A 17564-nucleotide genomic window follows, 5' to 3' on the forward strand; every position below is an offset into this window, starting at 1 on the left:
GGTGTGAGCAGAGGTAGAAGAGTGCTCGGTGGAGCAAGCTTTGGAGGAAGAAGAAAGACCAGTCGTTTGGTAGTAGTTTGCTGTTTAATTTTGTTAATAGTTTTGTATGAATTGTTTGGTTATAATCCTAACTTGTAATAATTGTTCGGATTATGCACATAGTTTTGAAATAGTGTAGGACTTTTGTAAAGTTTTAAATTTTATGGTTGTTTTGTAATAACTGTAAGCTTAACTTTATTTTCCAGTAACTGTTTTATCATATTATTAAATGATGACATTTGTATATAGTTTTATGTTATATTTTTGGGATGTTACATTAATGGTATCAGAGCAGTTCTTTCCTTAGGAATCCTTTAGGCTTTGAGTGTGTCTTGCTTGTGTACTCTTAGCTATGTATAGTGATTGTCTTTGTCTTCTTGAGTTAGACTGATGGCTTTTTCTCTCTCTGTAAACGGCAAATAAACCTCCTCCTTCTCCACCTCACAATTCTGATACGTCTAATGTTATGAGAATGATGAAATCAGTGTTGGAAGCAATGCAACAACATAATAGTGCATTAGTTCATCAACATAGTGTATAGTGTAGCTCTACAAAAATAAAACTCAATTAATATTTTAAATAAAATAAAACAAAATTAAACATAAAAACTAAATAACTAATGAATTTATTATATATAATTCATTAAGTCTTTATATTTGGAAAGAATGGAGAGATGTTTTGTGGGGCCTGGAGATTCTAGAATCTGTGGGAAGTTACGAAATTGAGGACGGTTCCGTAATTTGAGTTCTCCACTTCCTCTCTTTCTTTCTTCTTTTGGTTTGGTTAGTTTCTTCTCCTTATCTTTGTGTCGTGTCTCTCTCCTGCAACATTACCACCACATCGAAACCTTGGTTCCTTTGTGTTTGTGTCTCTCTCTTCTTCTCTTCAGAGATTAGACACAGAACAAAGCAACCAAAATCATTTTCCATGTCTCTCTCTTTTCTTTCTGTCTACTCTTCACCTCATCTCTCCTCTTCTCTTTTCTTTCCTACGCCACACCTTTCTCTCCTTTGTCTCCCAAAATTCTCAAATGCCCCAGCTCCCCAATTTATTTTATGCTGCCGAAGGAACGCTTCTTTTTCCGCCCGATGTGGGCCTGGAGTCCCCGATGGTACTCAGTATGACAGTGTTATCGAAGAAGATGAGCAACCCATGAAGGCTAGTTGCGATGACGAAGAAGAAGAAGAAGGCCAAGAGACTCTTAGCTCCTTAGTTTTGCCCGAAAGATGGGATGTCTTGGGTCTCGGTCAAGCCATGGTGATGCCCTTTTCCTTCCTGCTCCATTTATTCATCATAATTGCTGTTAAACTCGCACGAATTTGCACACCCTGTATATATACTGTTCTTGTATTTAAGAATTGTTTCGTGTATGCTCTGGGTTTTTTGTTCCCTTGTGAGAAATGGTTCAAACTGCTAGCATTTTAGAATCTTCATTGTTCTTGTTTTATGATGGGTTATGCTGACGCTACCGTGATAAAATTTAGATGCTAATCCTTGGTGTTTTCAGTATGTTGACGAATCAGAATTGGGGTTTTACAATACAATATGCGTAATCATGATTAGCACTACAAGTCATCGTAATAATCAATGTTTGTATTAAAGTCATTACCAAGTCAAACTTCAATTCTGAATTAAAAAATAACAGCAAAAGAACGTACAGAATTTTAGTTTTGCTCGTATGGTTTATACTTTCATCGTCTTGCTGCTATGGACACTTCTCTGTCCTTTTTCTCCGAGAACAACTATGAAGGCGTTTTGTTGGAAATTCTTGTAGGTGGACTTCTCTGGCATGGTCGATGATAATTTTCTGAAGAATTTGGGGTTAGAGAAGGGAACGCGGAAAGTGGTAAATCATGAGGAAAGAGGTAGAGTTTTACAGGCTATGGATGGGTGCAGCTATAAAGCTGCGGCAGGTGGATCTCTCTCTAATACCTTAGTTGCCCTTGCAAGGCTTGGAAGTCGCTCCCTCAAAGTTCCTGCTATAAGTGTGGCAATGACCGGTAGTGTAGGGAGTGATCTGTTGGGGGGTTTCTACAGGTTTGTCTTTATTCTTTTCACTGTTTTAACATACTTTCACTCCATTTCCGGATAGTGCATTTTTCCTTATTGTCAGTGTAGTTAGGAGGGTGCAAAAGCACCATTGTTGTTGTATGGAGTGGCCCCTTGCTGTTGTGCAGCATTTCAGTATTGTGTTCATCATGGCCGTTTGTGTCCTAAAAAAAAGGTGAATTGCATTGTAATAGTGCCACACCTGTGCCTGAGTTCCTCTCTCTCTACCCTTTCAATGTGGCTGCATTTCTTCTCCTTCCTATCTGTGGGTCTGTGGCGCCCTCTGCCCCCCATCCCTGTGCTGTTTCCAGGCAGCCTCTATGACCTTCCTTATCACTGCCAACCTCCCATACCTCCATCTGTGACCTCTGCCATGTGTGAAGCTTCTGTTTCATTTGCTAAGTGCAGCACTTGGCTAGCTGCCGAAGGGAGTTTGGGTTTCAGAGGAATTTGGACGTGTGGTGAAAACATTTTTATGTGTTTTTATTTTTATGTTCTGGGCATATAATATAACAAACTAACACTAATAGCAGTAATAAGAATTTCACAATAGTGGTCATATCATAATGGTAGTAATTGAACTATACACTATCCTATGTAGTAGTTTTGCAGTCAGGTGCTCTCTATCACAATTCAGGATTGGTAACTATGTTTTTGTTCTTCCTCAAGCCAGAGTTGTTCCTTTGGCTGGATTTTGGTGTCTGAATATGCATCCATATTTGTGTACTTTCTAAGGATAGGCCACAAGTAGATCATAATGATAGCTTAACAGATAATACAGGGGAAGAGGCATTGTATATGGAATCAACCAGGAAAAAATTTATATTTTTTATCCCTGTATGTTAAATATTCTATTACTGTGAAGTACTCATTTTTTCATCCAAAACTTGCAGTGTAGTAGCACACGTAACACCATTGTACTGTGTACTCATTTCCACACATAATTTTGTTATTTAATGATTCCACCAGTTTTTGTTTTGGCAAGTGAGATTTGATGAAGCTATTTGTATTGTTTGTTTACGTTTTCTTTTAATTCTACAGGGAAAAATTGCGCCGAGCAAATGTGCAATTTCTTTCCGAGCCTATCAAGGATGGGACTACTGGAACAGTTATAGTTCTCACAACTCCAGATGCCCAGCGAACAATGCTTGCATATCAGGTTCAGTATGCTACAAAATGGATACTAAGATAGACACATCTGCCGCGTCCTTCTTGCAATTTGAGGATTCTATAGCAAGATGTTTATAAGTAAATATATCAATAGCAATTTATATAGTGGTTATTATGCACCTCTCCCCCCCTCCCCCACTTCCAACTAATGCACATTTAAATATATAATTGACTATTTGCATTACGCAATTACATGAGTTGCTCAAAAGTTTCTTGAGTTCTATTGTGAAGTTCAATTCTATAATTTGTATTAATTGCATATATTGAAGAACTATGTAAGTTTATCAACTAATACGCAATGAGCATGCACAGTATTTACCATATATATTATTGTCTATTCTTCAAGTAATACTTCCTTGCTGATTATTCAAAGCACAGTGGTTCTTCTTTTACATTTATTGTCCAAATCTAAGCTCTGTATTATTTGCTACTGCAAATGGTGAAGTTGCTAAAAATATTTTGGCATTCTATTGTCAGGGCACATCTTCAACTGTTAACTATGATGCATCCTTGGCTAGTGCAGTTTCCAAGACCAACATACTTATTGTTGAAGGGTATTTATTTGAACTTCCTGATACTATTAAAACAATAACCAAAGCATGTGAAAAAGCTCGGAGGAACGGTGCCTTGGTTGCAATAACAGCTTCAGATGTTTCCTGCATTGAGAGACACTTTGATGATTTTTGGTAAAACCGTCACTTAATTTTTATATAATACTTGATATCATGTAATTTCCGTACCATTAATCCTGACCTTCAATAACAATTTTGTTAACCTAAAGCATAAATTTGTGCAACAAGATAGATATGATTAATTTGTTTTTATTGTATATTCCATGTACTTGTTCTGTTTTCAGTTGATTAAGCTGTGAACAAATCTGAAATTAGCTCCCAACTCATCTAATTTTGTAATTTGTCTTAAGCTTGTAAAATATAGGAATTGCTAAAGCAATCTAGCAAACTTTGAGAGTGATATGAGGCAATACTTCTGAATGTGTGTGATAATTGCTAACCAGGCTGTTGAAGGACTGGGGGGGAATCAAATTCAATTAGGCAGATTGCATCATCAAACCTGTAGGAACCACTTAAATTCAATTAACCAAAAGTAAAATTGGTTCATAATATGATATTTGTTCAGGTGTTAGATCACACGCATGTATGCTCTTATAACTGGTGTATTTTTCCATTCATCAGGGAAATTATTGGGAACAGTGTTGATTTAGTCTTTGCAAATGGTGATGAGGCCAGAGCTCTTTGTAATTTTGAAGCAAAGGAAAGTGCTGCTTCAGCTGCAAGGTATCTGAGCCACTTTGTTCCTCTGGTATCCGTTACAGATGGTCCTAGAGGCTCTTACATAGGTGTAAAAGGGGAAGCTGTATATATCCCTCCTTCATCATGTGTTCCAGTGGATACTTGTGGTGCTGGTGATGCATATGCATCTGGTATTCTATATGGTCTTTTAAGAGGCGTATCAGATTTGAGAGGTATAGGCACATTAGCAGCTAATGTTGCTGCTACTGTTGTTGGACAACAGGGAACACGCCTTAGAATTTCAGATGCAGTCAAATTGGCTGAATCTTTCGAATTTCAACTCGATTCCTCTTCTGTTGGCACTGATCATATTTCCAGCGTCTAATCAAAGTTGGCACTATGAAATTTAATTACAATTTTTTTTTCACGAATTTATTGTATTCCTTTGATCATTATGTTTCAAAAGAATAGCCCTGTAAATACTCAATTGTAAAAAGATTAGTTCTGTTAGCAATTCAATTACTCAGGCCCTTCTAGTCTTCATCATTATTAGTACCAGGGTACATAGATATGTTATATCACCATCGTCATAATTATTTTTGTATGTTACACCCATAATTTATCACCATGATTATTAAGAGTGACATTGAATTTGGTAGATGTATGCATTATCTAAAGTTGGTTACTTATCACCATGATTACTGAGAGTGACATTGAATTTGGTAGATGTATGCGTAATCTAAAGTTGTTACGGAAGGTGTTGTTCTTATTTAATGATCAATTTTCCTTAAATGGAGAAGCCAGATTTTGGTTACATTTTTGTCCATCATTAATGTTTACCGTCAATGGTGATTTTTACAAAACAAAACGTTTGTTTCTTGATTTTATAATTTTAATAAATCATATGTTAGCTTAAGACTCCTCTTTGTAAAAGAAAAACATTTGGCTTGTTTTTTCATTTGAAAAAGGCGTAATTACTGCCAGAAAAGAGCATTGCGTAGTAGGTTTCTTGCATACACAATGCATACCCAGACATTAAAAGATACATAACAGGAGTGGAATCCTTATCAAATGAATACCAAATATTGATCTAAAACATGCTATTGATCTTTTTAGTTCAACCACGAAACCAAAATCTTGCTGAGTGGTAACGAAGTATTGGTTCCTATGTTTCAGATGCCATTTTACTAATGTCTACCGTACGAATGAATCAGGAGGAGCTTCTTCTGGAATCTGCCAAACAGACACAGTACAAAAACAAAATGAAAACGAACAAATGTTAGCACATCAAGCACTTATCAATCTAACTGTTCAAAGGAGGATTTTGTCCTGCTTATAGAAATGGAAACAAAATGTCTTGGAGACAAGTTTTATCAGTCAAGAGTAAAGCAGAAGACTATTACCTCTCCTGGATTCCATTTCTCTTTTAACCAAATACTGACATCTCCTGACACATTCTCTGGTTGTAACTTATTTCTGCAAGAATAAAGAACGGCCATAAAAATTCAATCGGAAGTCTTTGTAACTTGCATTCGAAGAAAAAATTCTTCAATACATAGACACAACCTCAGAAAATGCATGAATAAAGGTGAAGTTTCCAAAAAGACTCATACTAGTATAAACTGGGGCATTGTTTCATAAAAATAAAGAAAGATCCAACCGATACAAGCACTTATACTGGAATTAAAATCCTTCTAATCTACAAACTCTAACTTATGGCTTAACAAAATATATTTTATCATTGGGTTATGCGGTCAGCTTCATCAAAATTATAAAAATTACAATAGATTCAACTTGGTCTGTTTTAAGAAAAATTATAATAGTTGAAGTGAGCTCCTGAGGCAATTGGGGGTGTTTGGTACGTTCATCATTGCCAAATGAAATCTTGAATAGTACTTAAATCACAAAAGTTTATCATAATCATTTCAAAATTAAAAATTAGAAAGCATTATGGCAGTCTTGTCACAAAAAATTACTGCTGCTACTTTATTAAATAAAATGGAATAATAATCCAATATGGATAAAATTGAAATTTTCAAGCTCAATTTTTTTGAAAACTGAAAATGCATAACTAAGCTGAAAAGTTTTCAATGAAAACAATAATGATTGACTCGCCAGATTATAATCAATCTCTGTCATTTATTAATTCCACATGATCTAAAACAATGTACCCTGAAATATGGTTAAACAGTTTAACTATTTTTCAATGAATGAGATCATCAAGTGATTAAATTGTGGCAACTGCTTTTCAGGACTTTTTAATGTGCTATGAACTTACGACAACAGGACATCTGATGTTGTTTGAAAACCGGAGTTATTGAATGTGGCTGGTGTTTGCTGAGTTGAACCCGGAAATATTGTCAAATCCGCTGGTGTAGAATGGGGGTTGCTTTGAACACCGAAGGAGCCACTGCTGTTTAGGTTTCCTGTATTGGATGCCAAAGAGTTCCCTAGTATTTATTATAGCACTGATAATCAGACATATATGAGCAAGAAAAACAAAAGACATATATAGTCATAACACTATAAAAAATACACCAACCATATACCTCCAACTCCAAAGAAACTAGGCTGTGCCAGAGTGTTTGTTGGTGGTGCAGATGGCCTAACAATAGTTCCAAACAGATTAGACCAAAAGCAAGAAAAAAATATTAGCAGAGTATGACAAGGAAAGTACAAGATGAAGAATAATCAATGCATGAGAAGCAATGATTGCAGACCTGCATCTTATCCATTCTATACCAACCACATCCCATACCCAATTCCACAAGTAATACCAATGTAACCACATAGCCACTATCGGAAAGTTTACAGAAACCAAATTTTCAAGACCTAGGTCATTCTAGTGCCCTTAAAAACTGATATCCAACTAGCCTGAAACAGCATCTACGAAAACTGTAACATTATACGACAATAATAAAAGCTCTTGTGCATTTCTCCATTCTCTTGGCAATTACAACACAATTCTAAACAAGAATACACAGTGGACAGGAGTTCTAGAAGAAAGGGTGTCAGTAGAGGTCTAATGCAAATTAGACAAACTATCAAGTCTCACCAATACCTTATATGGTACAAACCACACTCCAGTGGAGCTCATTCAACTCTCAAGTAGTTTATTGTGGATTTTCTCTAGTTGTTTTCCAACATCAAGCAACCAAAAATGAGGAAAATATTTTCTAGCCAGTAACTCTTACCTTCCAAAACCCATGTTCATTGAAGTACCCAGTTGGCTAAAGCTTGAGACTGACAAAGGACCATTACTTGGAGATGTTCCTGAAAACAGATTTGCATTGGCTCCCATGGATTGGGGTCTTTGACTGTCGAGAGAAGAATTTATTGGTTTTTGGTAAGGTTCAGAAAGTAGTTTCTCAAACTCAAGCATCTTGGATTTCAGTATACTTCTCTCTTTCTCAACCTGCAATGTCATATTTTTAGGTTAGACACAGAATACATTTGAGCACGACTGTAACCTTGTAATTACAAATGTCAACACAAAAGACACAGTAAAGGACGCTCTTCTTTAATACAAATTGTCAAAGTGAAATTTCATTAAAGAAAACTAAAGCAGTTACAACTAGATACAGAATAGGGTATCTTCCAAAAATGTGAAGGGGAGAGGAGAGAGAAAGGGGCTAAAGGCATGATACATCAGATTTCTTACTATTGATTGCAAGCTCATCCCACGCTTAGCATCCTCATAAGCTGATGCCCGCAATTCTTCAAAGCTAATATCACCAACAATGTCACAAGGAGCACTGCAGCAAAGGAGATAAAAAACTATACTTAGTTTTCTTATTAGAGCACTGGTTAGGAGTCTTTAAAGCAATTTCTCTTTCAAGAGTACACCAGGATCTCTTTTTCCAGTATTATCGTTTTAACTGCAAATTTCTTGAGGAAATGTTTTCAGGTTTATCTAGGAGGTGTAATCCAGGTGGACAGTGGCCTAACTCATTAGTAACTAAAGAAGATTCAACTGCAGTTTACGGAAAATTAAATAATAGGTGAACTCATGCATGTGAAACTTCCATGTGAAACCCAATCATCTGAAGCTCTTTAATGCATAAGGAAAACGTTCCTGTTAAGATCTTGCTAATCATATGGACAGTAGCTTTCAAAAGAATGTTTAAAGATAGGATGAGGAAGTGTTTAATGATTACTGGTTAATTTATCAGTGTTGCATTGGATGAATTGAAAAAATAGTCAACAATCAACGTAGCTCAGTTACACGGGTTTCAAGGAAAATGGAATTTTTTGTCTGCATTAGGTGATGGAGTTGTACATGATTAAAAAATATATTTACAGTAAAAAGTTCGGTTAATGTTTTCAAACCATCATGTATGAGAAATATACCCTTTGCAATGACTGTAGCATGTAAGTATCCAAATTGGTTTCTCTTTCTCGAAATCTTCTGCAATCTGGCGCTTGCAGTTCTCAGGATCTGTGCATCTTTTAATTACATCAACCAAGTAAAGTATATCAATAATATTATGCAAAATGCAATACATAAACAAGGCACAAGGAAAAAAATACAATAGAGACCCTCTTTTGTAGAAAAAGATTAACTAGATAGCAAGAAAGTACTAAAGATGATCAGGTATTCTCCAAAAGAAATCACAGAACCCAACAAAAGCAAAAAAATGGTACTCAATTTTCCTTTGCTTGTTTGTTAATAACAAACGGCAAATTCTTTAAAGATAAACATGCAGAGGATTGTAAACTTTAGCCAAAAAGAAAAAGCAATAGCGCCTAGGCAACAAAAATTTTGCATCCTCAAAATTGATAAAAAAACAAAGCCCTCCAGTGATCCAATAAAAAATTAGAGTTTGTTTGGTACTTTCAAGCACCATTAGTCAGTGTTTATGCATTTTGTAGACATTTAGACCTCTTCTTTTTATGTTTCTCATTCTGAAGTACAAGGGCGCATGTCCAACAGGTGGCAGTCATGCACATCCTTGTCCCTCATGTTGACTCGATACAACATCAAGAAAAATATCCATGACTCATGAGACGGAGAGTGGATTGATAAATACTCACTTATGATCTACTGGTTGGGGGTTGTTGTCAGATTTCCCACCATTCTGGGGTTTGGACGATTGTCGATTCCATTTGTTTTCAAAAGGCTGCTTCAGAGGTAAATGATCAATACTAAAAGAAAACATCAGATTATTTTACTAAAAGTGAAGATGAAGCAGACATTGCATCGATAACCCCTCAAAAATAGTCCACCAATATCAAAAGCTTCAATGTCGTAGTAATTTATTATAATGCCTAAAATACAAAAATAAACCTTTTCATCATGTATAAACATAGGAAAAGAATGAGAACCTTGTATTGGTTCGGTTTATACTCAGAACGAGGTCCCCCATTTAACTGGGAACTGTTCTGCGTGCCAAAACCAAAAGGATTAGACTTCTGTTGTTGTTGTTGTGACCCAAAGCCAGAGCCAGAGCCAGAACCAGACCCAAATCCAAAGGGATTTGTACTTTGCTGTTGATGAGAACCGTTTTGTCCTCCAAACCCTTGAACATTAGGTTTTCTCTGTTGGTTGTTGACATGTAAATATCTGCACCTTTCTCCATATTGGCAGCTGAAACATGAACTATGGCAACTTAAAACCCATTCTCAAAACTTCTGATGACGCAAACGGACGAATAAATTCAACATTAATAATCTAAAAGCATATCTGATCACATAGATTACTACTGTTATATAACACGTAAATGCTCAGATTTATACAGTTATATACTACCAGTAGCTGAAAATCCAAAGTCCAATCACGCCCCCACAAGATATGCACACAAACAGTGAAAAATGAAAAGAAATAATTGCGCATGGTAATTACACAGAAACAACATCACAACGGTATCTTAATGAATCGACGAACATTGAAAGTGCAAGTAAAGCAATGAAGAAGATGAAGAACAATAACCTGCCTCGCTGGAAGTTTCGACAAATATCTCTCATCGTTTTAGAGCTATAACATCGTCAAACGTTAACAATTCCGAACAAAACAAACCCTTTCTTCGACTTTGCTAAAATCAATTGCTCATGGAAATTCAATTTCTCATTCACTTCTCGTTCCACTCTATGGTTGAAACTTGCAAAAACAAATAAGAGTTGAAAATTGGTGGTTTTCTTTTTTTTATTCGGTCCCTAATCACAGGTTTTCCTCTTTCAAAAACCGGTTTTTTCGACTGAAAACCCTGCATTTTGGACCTAAAAGCTGAAGTTTCGGCCTTCGTATTGACTTTGGGACAGCTATTTCTCTTTGCACGTCCACAATTTCAATATGCACCACAGTAAATTTTTTTCTTTTCAAAACGTGTAATCTGATATTGTATTCCAAAATATATAACCATCATACATTTTTATTTATTCCAGTATATTTTAGAATACAAAATAAAAATAAATTTCAAATTATATTATCTTAAAATTATAGAATTCAGAATACAAAAATTATATTTTAGATTTATATTTCAAAATATAAAAATTTATATTTTGAATTATACATTCTAAAATATAAAATAAAATATATATTTCAAATTATAATTCTGAAATATAAAATTTATATGCTAAATTACATTATTCATAATTTATGTGAGTTCAAGTTAAAATTATGAAGGTGAAAAAGAAATTGTCTTTTGGTGCTTTTTTAGTCAATCTGATTGTTTCTTTTTATATTTCATTGGACTAAAAAAATGACAGAAATATAATTATATAAAGTTGTGTAAGATTGCACAACTAAAAAAGATAATGTTATTTGTTATATTGCATACTCTAAAATGTTTTATTTTTGTTTCGGTGGGGTTGAAGTTAATTTTATTTCTCCAAAATAAATGTACAATCAATGTAACCAATTATCTGAATACCACTAATCCCTATTTATAGATTTCAGGATGAACTTTTGATTAATGTTGATCTAATTACAACTCGACTCAAACCATGATGACTTAGCTTAAGGTTAATATAATTATACTTAACACTAATTTTACTTTAATCTAACCAATCTGTTTATCACTTGACTTACATAAAATCGTGAACTTGTTGACTGTTGAATTCTTGGACTGGCCACACCATTATACTATATAATTTTTAATGTTGTTAGAATAAAAATAAATAATTTTATATTGATGAATTAAAAAATAAAAAATACAACATCCAAATGTTTAACTTCAAAACTTCTCAAATCGCGAATAGAAAGTGATTACAACAATCAAAAAGAGATATCTTTTACATTTTTTTCACTCCCAATGATATGCAAACATCAAGGAGCCCTAAACTTTTCTGTCAAGTCTGTAGTTTTGTTCTTATTACGAAACTTCCACTTCTTTTAAGTTGACAATTGAATCAAACATCCTCTTAGTTTGTTTTTTATTCTTTGTTTGTTTCATCATCCTTTATCCATCATAAATGCAATGCATCATAGACAAAACCCCACTTCTATTCTCCTTCGTTTTCTCTGTCCCTACTACCACCACTCTTCAATAACAAGATTCAAATCACATATTTAATAATTTAAATTTTGTATTTGGTATCAGAATATGTGTTTCGGTCTTACACTGTTTAAGATGATCTATTGTTTGTGATGATAGAAAGATATTGATCACTTTTGCTTGTTTTTACAAATTTGAATTGATTTATGCATATAAAAATGAAAGAAAGTGGGAGAAATATTCTTGTTTAGTGAAGAGATTTGCGGAAGATTGTAGCTCATTTTATAATATTTTTCATTTTACCTTGTACTTAAGATGAATAATGATAATAAATATTTTAAATTACTTTTATGATTAAAGGTAAAATAGTAATTATTAATTTTTTCAATTGAAAATATTTTTGTAATATATTAAACTCATCACATCATTAATTAATTTTCATAAATTTTCATTTCAAATCTCTTCATTTTTCAACAACTTATCGTGAATTCATACAATCTCACTTTCAACTCGTTTTCCTTTCAAATTCATTTAAATTTACTCTCTCAAAATTCATTTTAAAAAACAAATACACCTTTTAAAGTGTGAAATTTAGTATGTCTAAGTTTTAAAATTAGGTTAGAAACTACTTTTAAATAATAAGATGACATTAACTTTTTTTATTTATTTAGACTTATAAGTTCATGAGTCTATTGAAAATGATTACGAAAAAGTGATAAAGTCAATAAGATATAACCCAATCTACACATAACATATTAATACTATTTTAAATTAAAATCTTAAGATATTTGAGTTTATATATTAGACTTTTTCATTTTTATTTAATATAAGACTTAGAATTATATTTGAATTTTTCAATACAAATATATTTATTTACCATCTCTATAAAAAAATCAAATACTTATCTTCTTCTATTTGTACTATAACAGCACCCTCTTGGTTTTTTTACACTATGATGCATTCGTAATGATATGATAATAATAAGTGCAATAATCTTAACAAACATAACCGACAAAAAAATTCTTCACAATATTTATCATTTCATTTAATGTAATTGCTGTGAGGCTTTTAGTGATGTTGTTAGGTAAAGGTCTATATCTACTTGTAAATAATTTTTACGATGACAATAATACAAGAGATTGTCGAAAGATGAATGCAACACTAATGGGAAAAATGTAAATTAAATTATCCTTTTTCAAGTTTGTCTCTTACTATACAAGAGATGTTTCTTTTGGCCATTTTTTCGCCTCCTTTGATTTTTGGGTAGGTCTCATTATCTAATACATTTTTAAATAAATTAATAAGAGTTGTTTATCATTTAAAAAAATATCAATTTATATTAACTATAAAATATTACATATTTTAATATGTAATAGAACAATCACACGTTAATCATTTAACAAATAAATTAAATGAAAGAGACTCGTTATTTTAAGACAAACTTCAGACTTTATTCAATTAGTTATTTATTACTTTTTTCGTTTTTTAAACAATTTTAAAACGTAATAAAATGAAATTAAAATATTGGATATAAAATAACAAAATTTCCTTAAAAAACGTTATTGTATAAAAGAGAGAAGTATTAATTTCACGAGTATCACATTTTTAAAGTGATCCTATTATTATTGATGTTTTCAACTAAGTTAGGCGCAATTAGTGTTTTGATTCATTAAGAAGTAAATTTATTGATGAGAAAACAAAGGAATGTGCAATAATTGGAGGCACGTGGTAGAAATTAATTTGAAGTTAAATACCTAAGTACAAACCAAATTGTTTTTTTTTTTCTCTAGCACTGACCAAAACATACTAGCCCAGTATCACATTTTTAGTTGGGTGTTAAAGGAAGATAACATGTCTCACTGATTAATTAAGATAATGATACTTTGACAATATTTTTTGACAACATTTTAACATCATCTATGTGTCATTCTGTAATTGGTCCATGTAGGTGTTCATGATTATTATTATTGATTGTGGAGTAATTTTGGATCAATCACAGAATGACACATAGATGATGTTAAGTCAAAAGAATGTTGTGAAAGTATCGCTATTCCACTAATTATGGTTCACTTCGGATTGAGCTGACCAAATGTTAAATGTCAAAAATTTTGTAACTCGATTTAATTTATTAACGTTGGTAGATTAGTTAATTGGTTTAGTTTACGGATGTTTTATTTATATGACTTATTTATATATTTATTATAGTATAATGGAAATTGATTGCTTAACTTTTTTTTTATAATTGTGGAATTAAAATGTTTATCCAATTATTTAAATATTATTATAAAGATAATAATTAAAAATTAAAATATTAATATATATAATTTGGTAAATAAATAAATTAATTATATAGATTATTCAAATATTATTTAATAATGTTATAGTATTTAAAAATATTAAATTCTAAATCTATATAATTAGTAGTAAATTATTATAAGAAAATGGTAAAAAAAATAGTAAACTATTATTGCTGATAGATAATGTTTATACTTACATGTATATTTGGTTTAATCTCCAGTTGATTTTTAGACTTTTAAAACACTCATTCACATCGAAACACATACATTCAAAGTGTGAGACTAAAATTAATGGATTTTTCGATAACAACTCAATAATGAATGAAACAATAAACCTAACAAACTACAAACTCTTAAAATAAGCTCTAAAAAATGAACTTTAATTTAACTCAAACGTATAAAATTGACTTATAAAATAAAATTTACACTTATGTATATATTATAAATTGGGCTAATCTTTGATCGATATAAAAATTGTAAAGTTAAAATAAACTTTTTAAGTGTATCTATTAATCCTAACTAAATCAGTAATTGTCTGAATCCTTCTAATTTTAATGAAAAATTTCTTTATTGAATAATAAAGATACGAGTATAAATAATATTTAGATTTTTTCTTTTAAATTTGATATAGTAACAAATGATGTACATATTTACCTAACTATTATTTTAAATTATTAAAATACAATTTATAAGATGAATTAAAAAAATTATGTTAATTTTATTTGAATTTAGTTTGATGACTTATTTATAATACATTCACTTTATCGTTTTTATTTATTTTTATAAGCATTTGACATGTATCCCATAGTTATTTAATGTTTATAAAATTATAATTTTTTTTATTGACACTTAACATTCAAGAAAAGAAAAATTTCTTATAATATTGAATACTCAATAATATCATATTTTTATTTATATTTTTTGTGTGTGTAAACACATATTTAACTAATGCTTGTGATTATAAAGAAATTGTACAAATATACCAATTTCTGATGGGATTAAAAATAAAACAAGAGTTTCATACCCATGTAAAAAGTAAACGAAGTTTTACTTTGAAATAGGGATAGATACTCAAACTCACATCCCTCTTCTTCTTTAAAGTGATAAGATAAATATGTAAAATATATTACATCAATTACAATCAAAAAATAATTTAAATAATAAACTTTTCATCATTAATATTTTCTTATGTAGAAAGAGTGGAAGTTGAATAAAGTTGTTTAATGGTTTAAGATAGTGTTCTTATCCAATTTGGCATCACTGTTTGATTGCATATAAAGGTAAATGTGCTGTATTTTTTGGTGTAGATGGATCACATCATCATCAAAGGGTGTTCCTTTCAAATGCTTCGACAATTTATTAATTTTATTGTGTTTTCTTCCCCAAACAGTTTCGCTCACTAAACTACTTTTTGGTTTTTGAAGTCAAGTATCAAGCCAATGGCCTTTTGTTCCTCGCTAAGGCCAAATAAATTCAACACCTCTTTGCTAAAATAATTATAAACTCAACTCGTTTCTTTCTATCTGATTATTGGTAGTAAATTGTCAAAAAGAAGGTAGTGACCTACTCGATCACATATCTCTTAACTACAAACACATCAAAATCGATAGTAATTATCTTCGTATTCATAACTTTCGTATGATCTCTACTTTCACAGTTTCATTTCTTTTCTTAACCAATGGTATCAAAATATCATGAAATTGGAGAGTTAATTTAGTTAACTACGAATTCAAGCTAGGTTAAGTTAAAAAAAAAATTTGATATGGATCAATTTTGAGTCCAATCCATTAAGAACCTAGTTTGTCTGGATTGAACTTATAGTGTATAATTTTATTTTTTGTATTTGTTTTTTATTATATTTGGAGTATAAGGTGATTTTGAATTATATTTGGATTATATTATATTTTCTTTATTTTGAATAGTCTTTGTAATTTGACATTATTTTGAAATAACATTTATTTATATTTGAATTAGAAAAAAAGTGATAATTTTTTAGAATTGAAAAAAAAATGCCTGAGTGAACTAGTGAATCAACCCATTTAACCTACTAACTTATGATGAGTTAGGTCAGATTTGAATTTTTTTAATCTAGCCAATAAATGAGTCATATTAGATTGATTCATTAAATAATCAATCCATGATGAGTCGAATGGATCAGATGATCCATTTTTATAATACTAGCTTTAACTTTACTTAGTTTGAGCTAACTAATTATATTGTATTTATTTATTTGTTTATAGTTTGGTTTGTGTTTATTGAAATTGAATTTTCTAATAAATAAAGTTTTCGATTTCAACCTTCTAGAAACATTATTAATACATTTGACATCGAGGTTCATTATAATAAAATTCTTACTACTGCTCTCAGAAAATGAAATAGATTTATTATATATTTTTAGAAAACCATACTCAATTCACAAATTATCACTATATATTATCTAATTTGAACCTACTACATATACTAAACTAGAAAGTTCATGAAAATTACAAATGAGAAATTATTGTCTTAAACATTACTTAATATAAAATAGAAATTGTAAATTATTTTTTGTTATCTCTTGCTTAGAAATAGGAATTAATAATACCAATCTTCTTGAGAAAATTCTTTGTTAATAATATAAATTTCATGCCTGACTAAGAAATAATATTGTTATTATAAGATTTTCTGTATCATTAAAATGATCTTATGCATCTTTATTAAATCTTACCTATTATTACTCCTTTATCTATGTTTTCTTTACTTATTTCAATAAAAGTAGTAAATTAATACCCAACTCTTAAGATTTAACTTGATTAACCTAATTATATTTTATTTCTAATATTTTTTCAAATTAGATAATAAATATATGTGTGGGTATAAACATTGTCAAACAAGTTAATTGTGTAACATTAGATTAAATTTAAAATTCACCAATAACCATAATATCTAATTGTATTTTATTTTTAATATTCCCTTAAGTTAAAAAAAATATATGTTCATGATTTTCAACTTGTTGATAAGATTATTAAAAACAGTAGATATACAATCCTTTAATAAGATTATTACATACAAACTCAGAAATAAAATAATTGATTATATATAATATATGATTATATTTTAAATTTCATTCTAATAATCTTCATCATATACAATTTTATCTTACCATATTCCATTCAAACACAGTTTTTTCATCGTTTAGGTATCACTCATATTATTTTCTCTACAATAACTTATATTTGGTAATAGTTATGAATTGGAAAAATATTTAAAAAATAAAAAAATATTCTCACTATCAATATGACAAATATAAGTGGTATATTCACAACAATTTCATATGCGATAAATGA

The 17564-nt window shown here is 30.9% G+C and overlaps 2 protein-coding genes across 3 annotated transcripts; one reads left to right on the forward strand and one right to left on the reverse strand.

Annotated features, from left to right (window-relative positions):
* Positions 1 to 806: 806 nt before the first annotated feature.
* On the forward strand, positions 807 to 5051 carry LOC108340749 (uncharacterized). The gene is made up of 5 exons (XM_017578307.2): positions 807 to 1296; positions 1814 to 2076; positions 3130 to 3247; positions 3736 to 3944; positions 4452 to 5051. Exons 1-5 carry the CDS (start codon positions 967 to 969, stop codon positions 4891 to 4893), a joined length of 1362 nt encoding a protein of 453 aa, XP_017433796.1. The 5' UTR covers positions 807 to 966; the 3' UTR covers positions 4894 to 5051.
* Positions 5052 to 5432: 381 nt separating this feature from the next.
* LOC108338994 (zinc finger CCCH domain-containing protein 46) lies at positions 5433 to 10684 on the reverse strand. Of its 2 annotated transcripts, none has more exons than XM_017576110.2 (10): positions 10438 to 10684; positions 9834 to 10095; positions 9543 to 9628; positions 8859 to 8954; positions 8170 to 8263; positions 7703 to 7923; positions 7058 to 7113; positions 6787 to 6934; positions 5912 to 5984; positions 5433 to 5741 (listed from the first exon to the last, which is right to left on the reverse strand). In XM_017576110.2, the coding sequence occupies exons 1-10, from the start codon at positions 10470 to 10472 to the stop codon at positions 5703 to 5705; spliced, it is 1110 nt and encodes a 369-aa protein (XP_017431599.1). In that variant the 5' UTR covers positions 10473 to 10684; the 3' UTR covers positions 5433 to 5702. The 2 variants fall into 2 exon arrangements, with proteins under 2 accessions (XP_017431599.1, XP_017431598.1); XM_017576109.2 differs by having other exon boundaries at positions 6787 to 6958; positions 10438 to 10681.
* Positions 10685 to 17564: the final 6880 nt, after the last annotated feature.

Source organism: Vigna angularis, chromosome 5 (assembly GCF_016808095.1).
Source record: "Vigna angularis cultivar LongXiaoDou No.4 chromosome 5, ASM1680809v1, whole genome shotgun sequence".
Classification (NCBI taxonomy): Eukaryota; Viridiplantae; Streptophyta; class Magnoliopsida; order Fabales; family Fabaceae; genus Vigna; species Vigna angularis.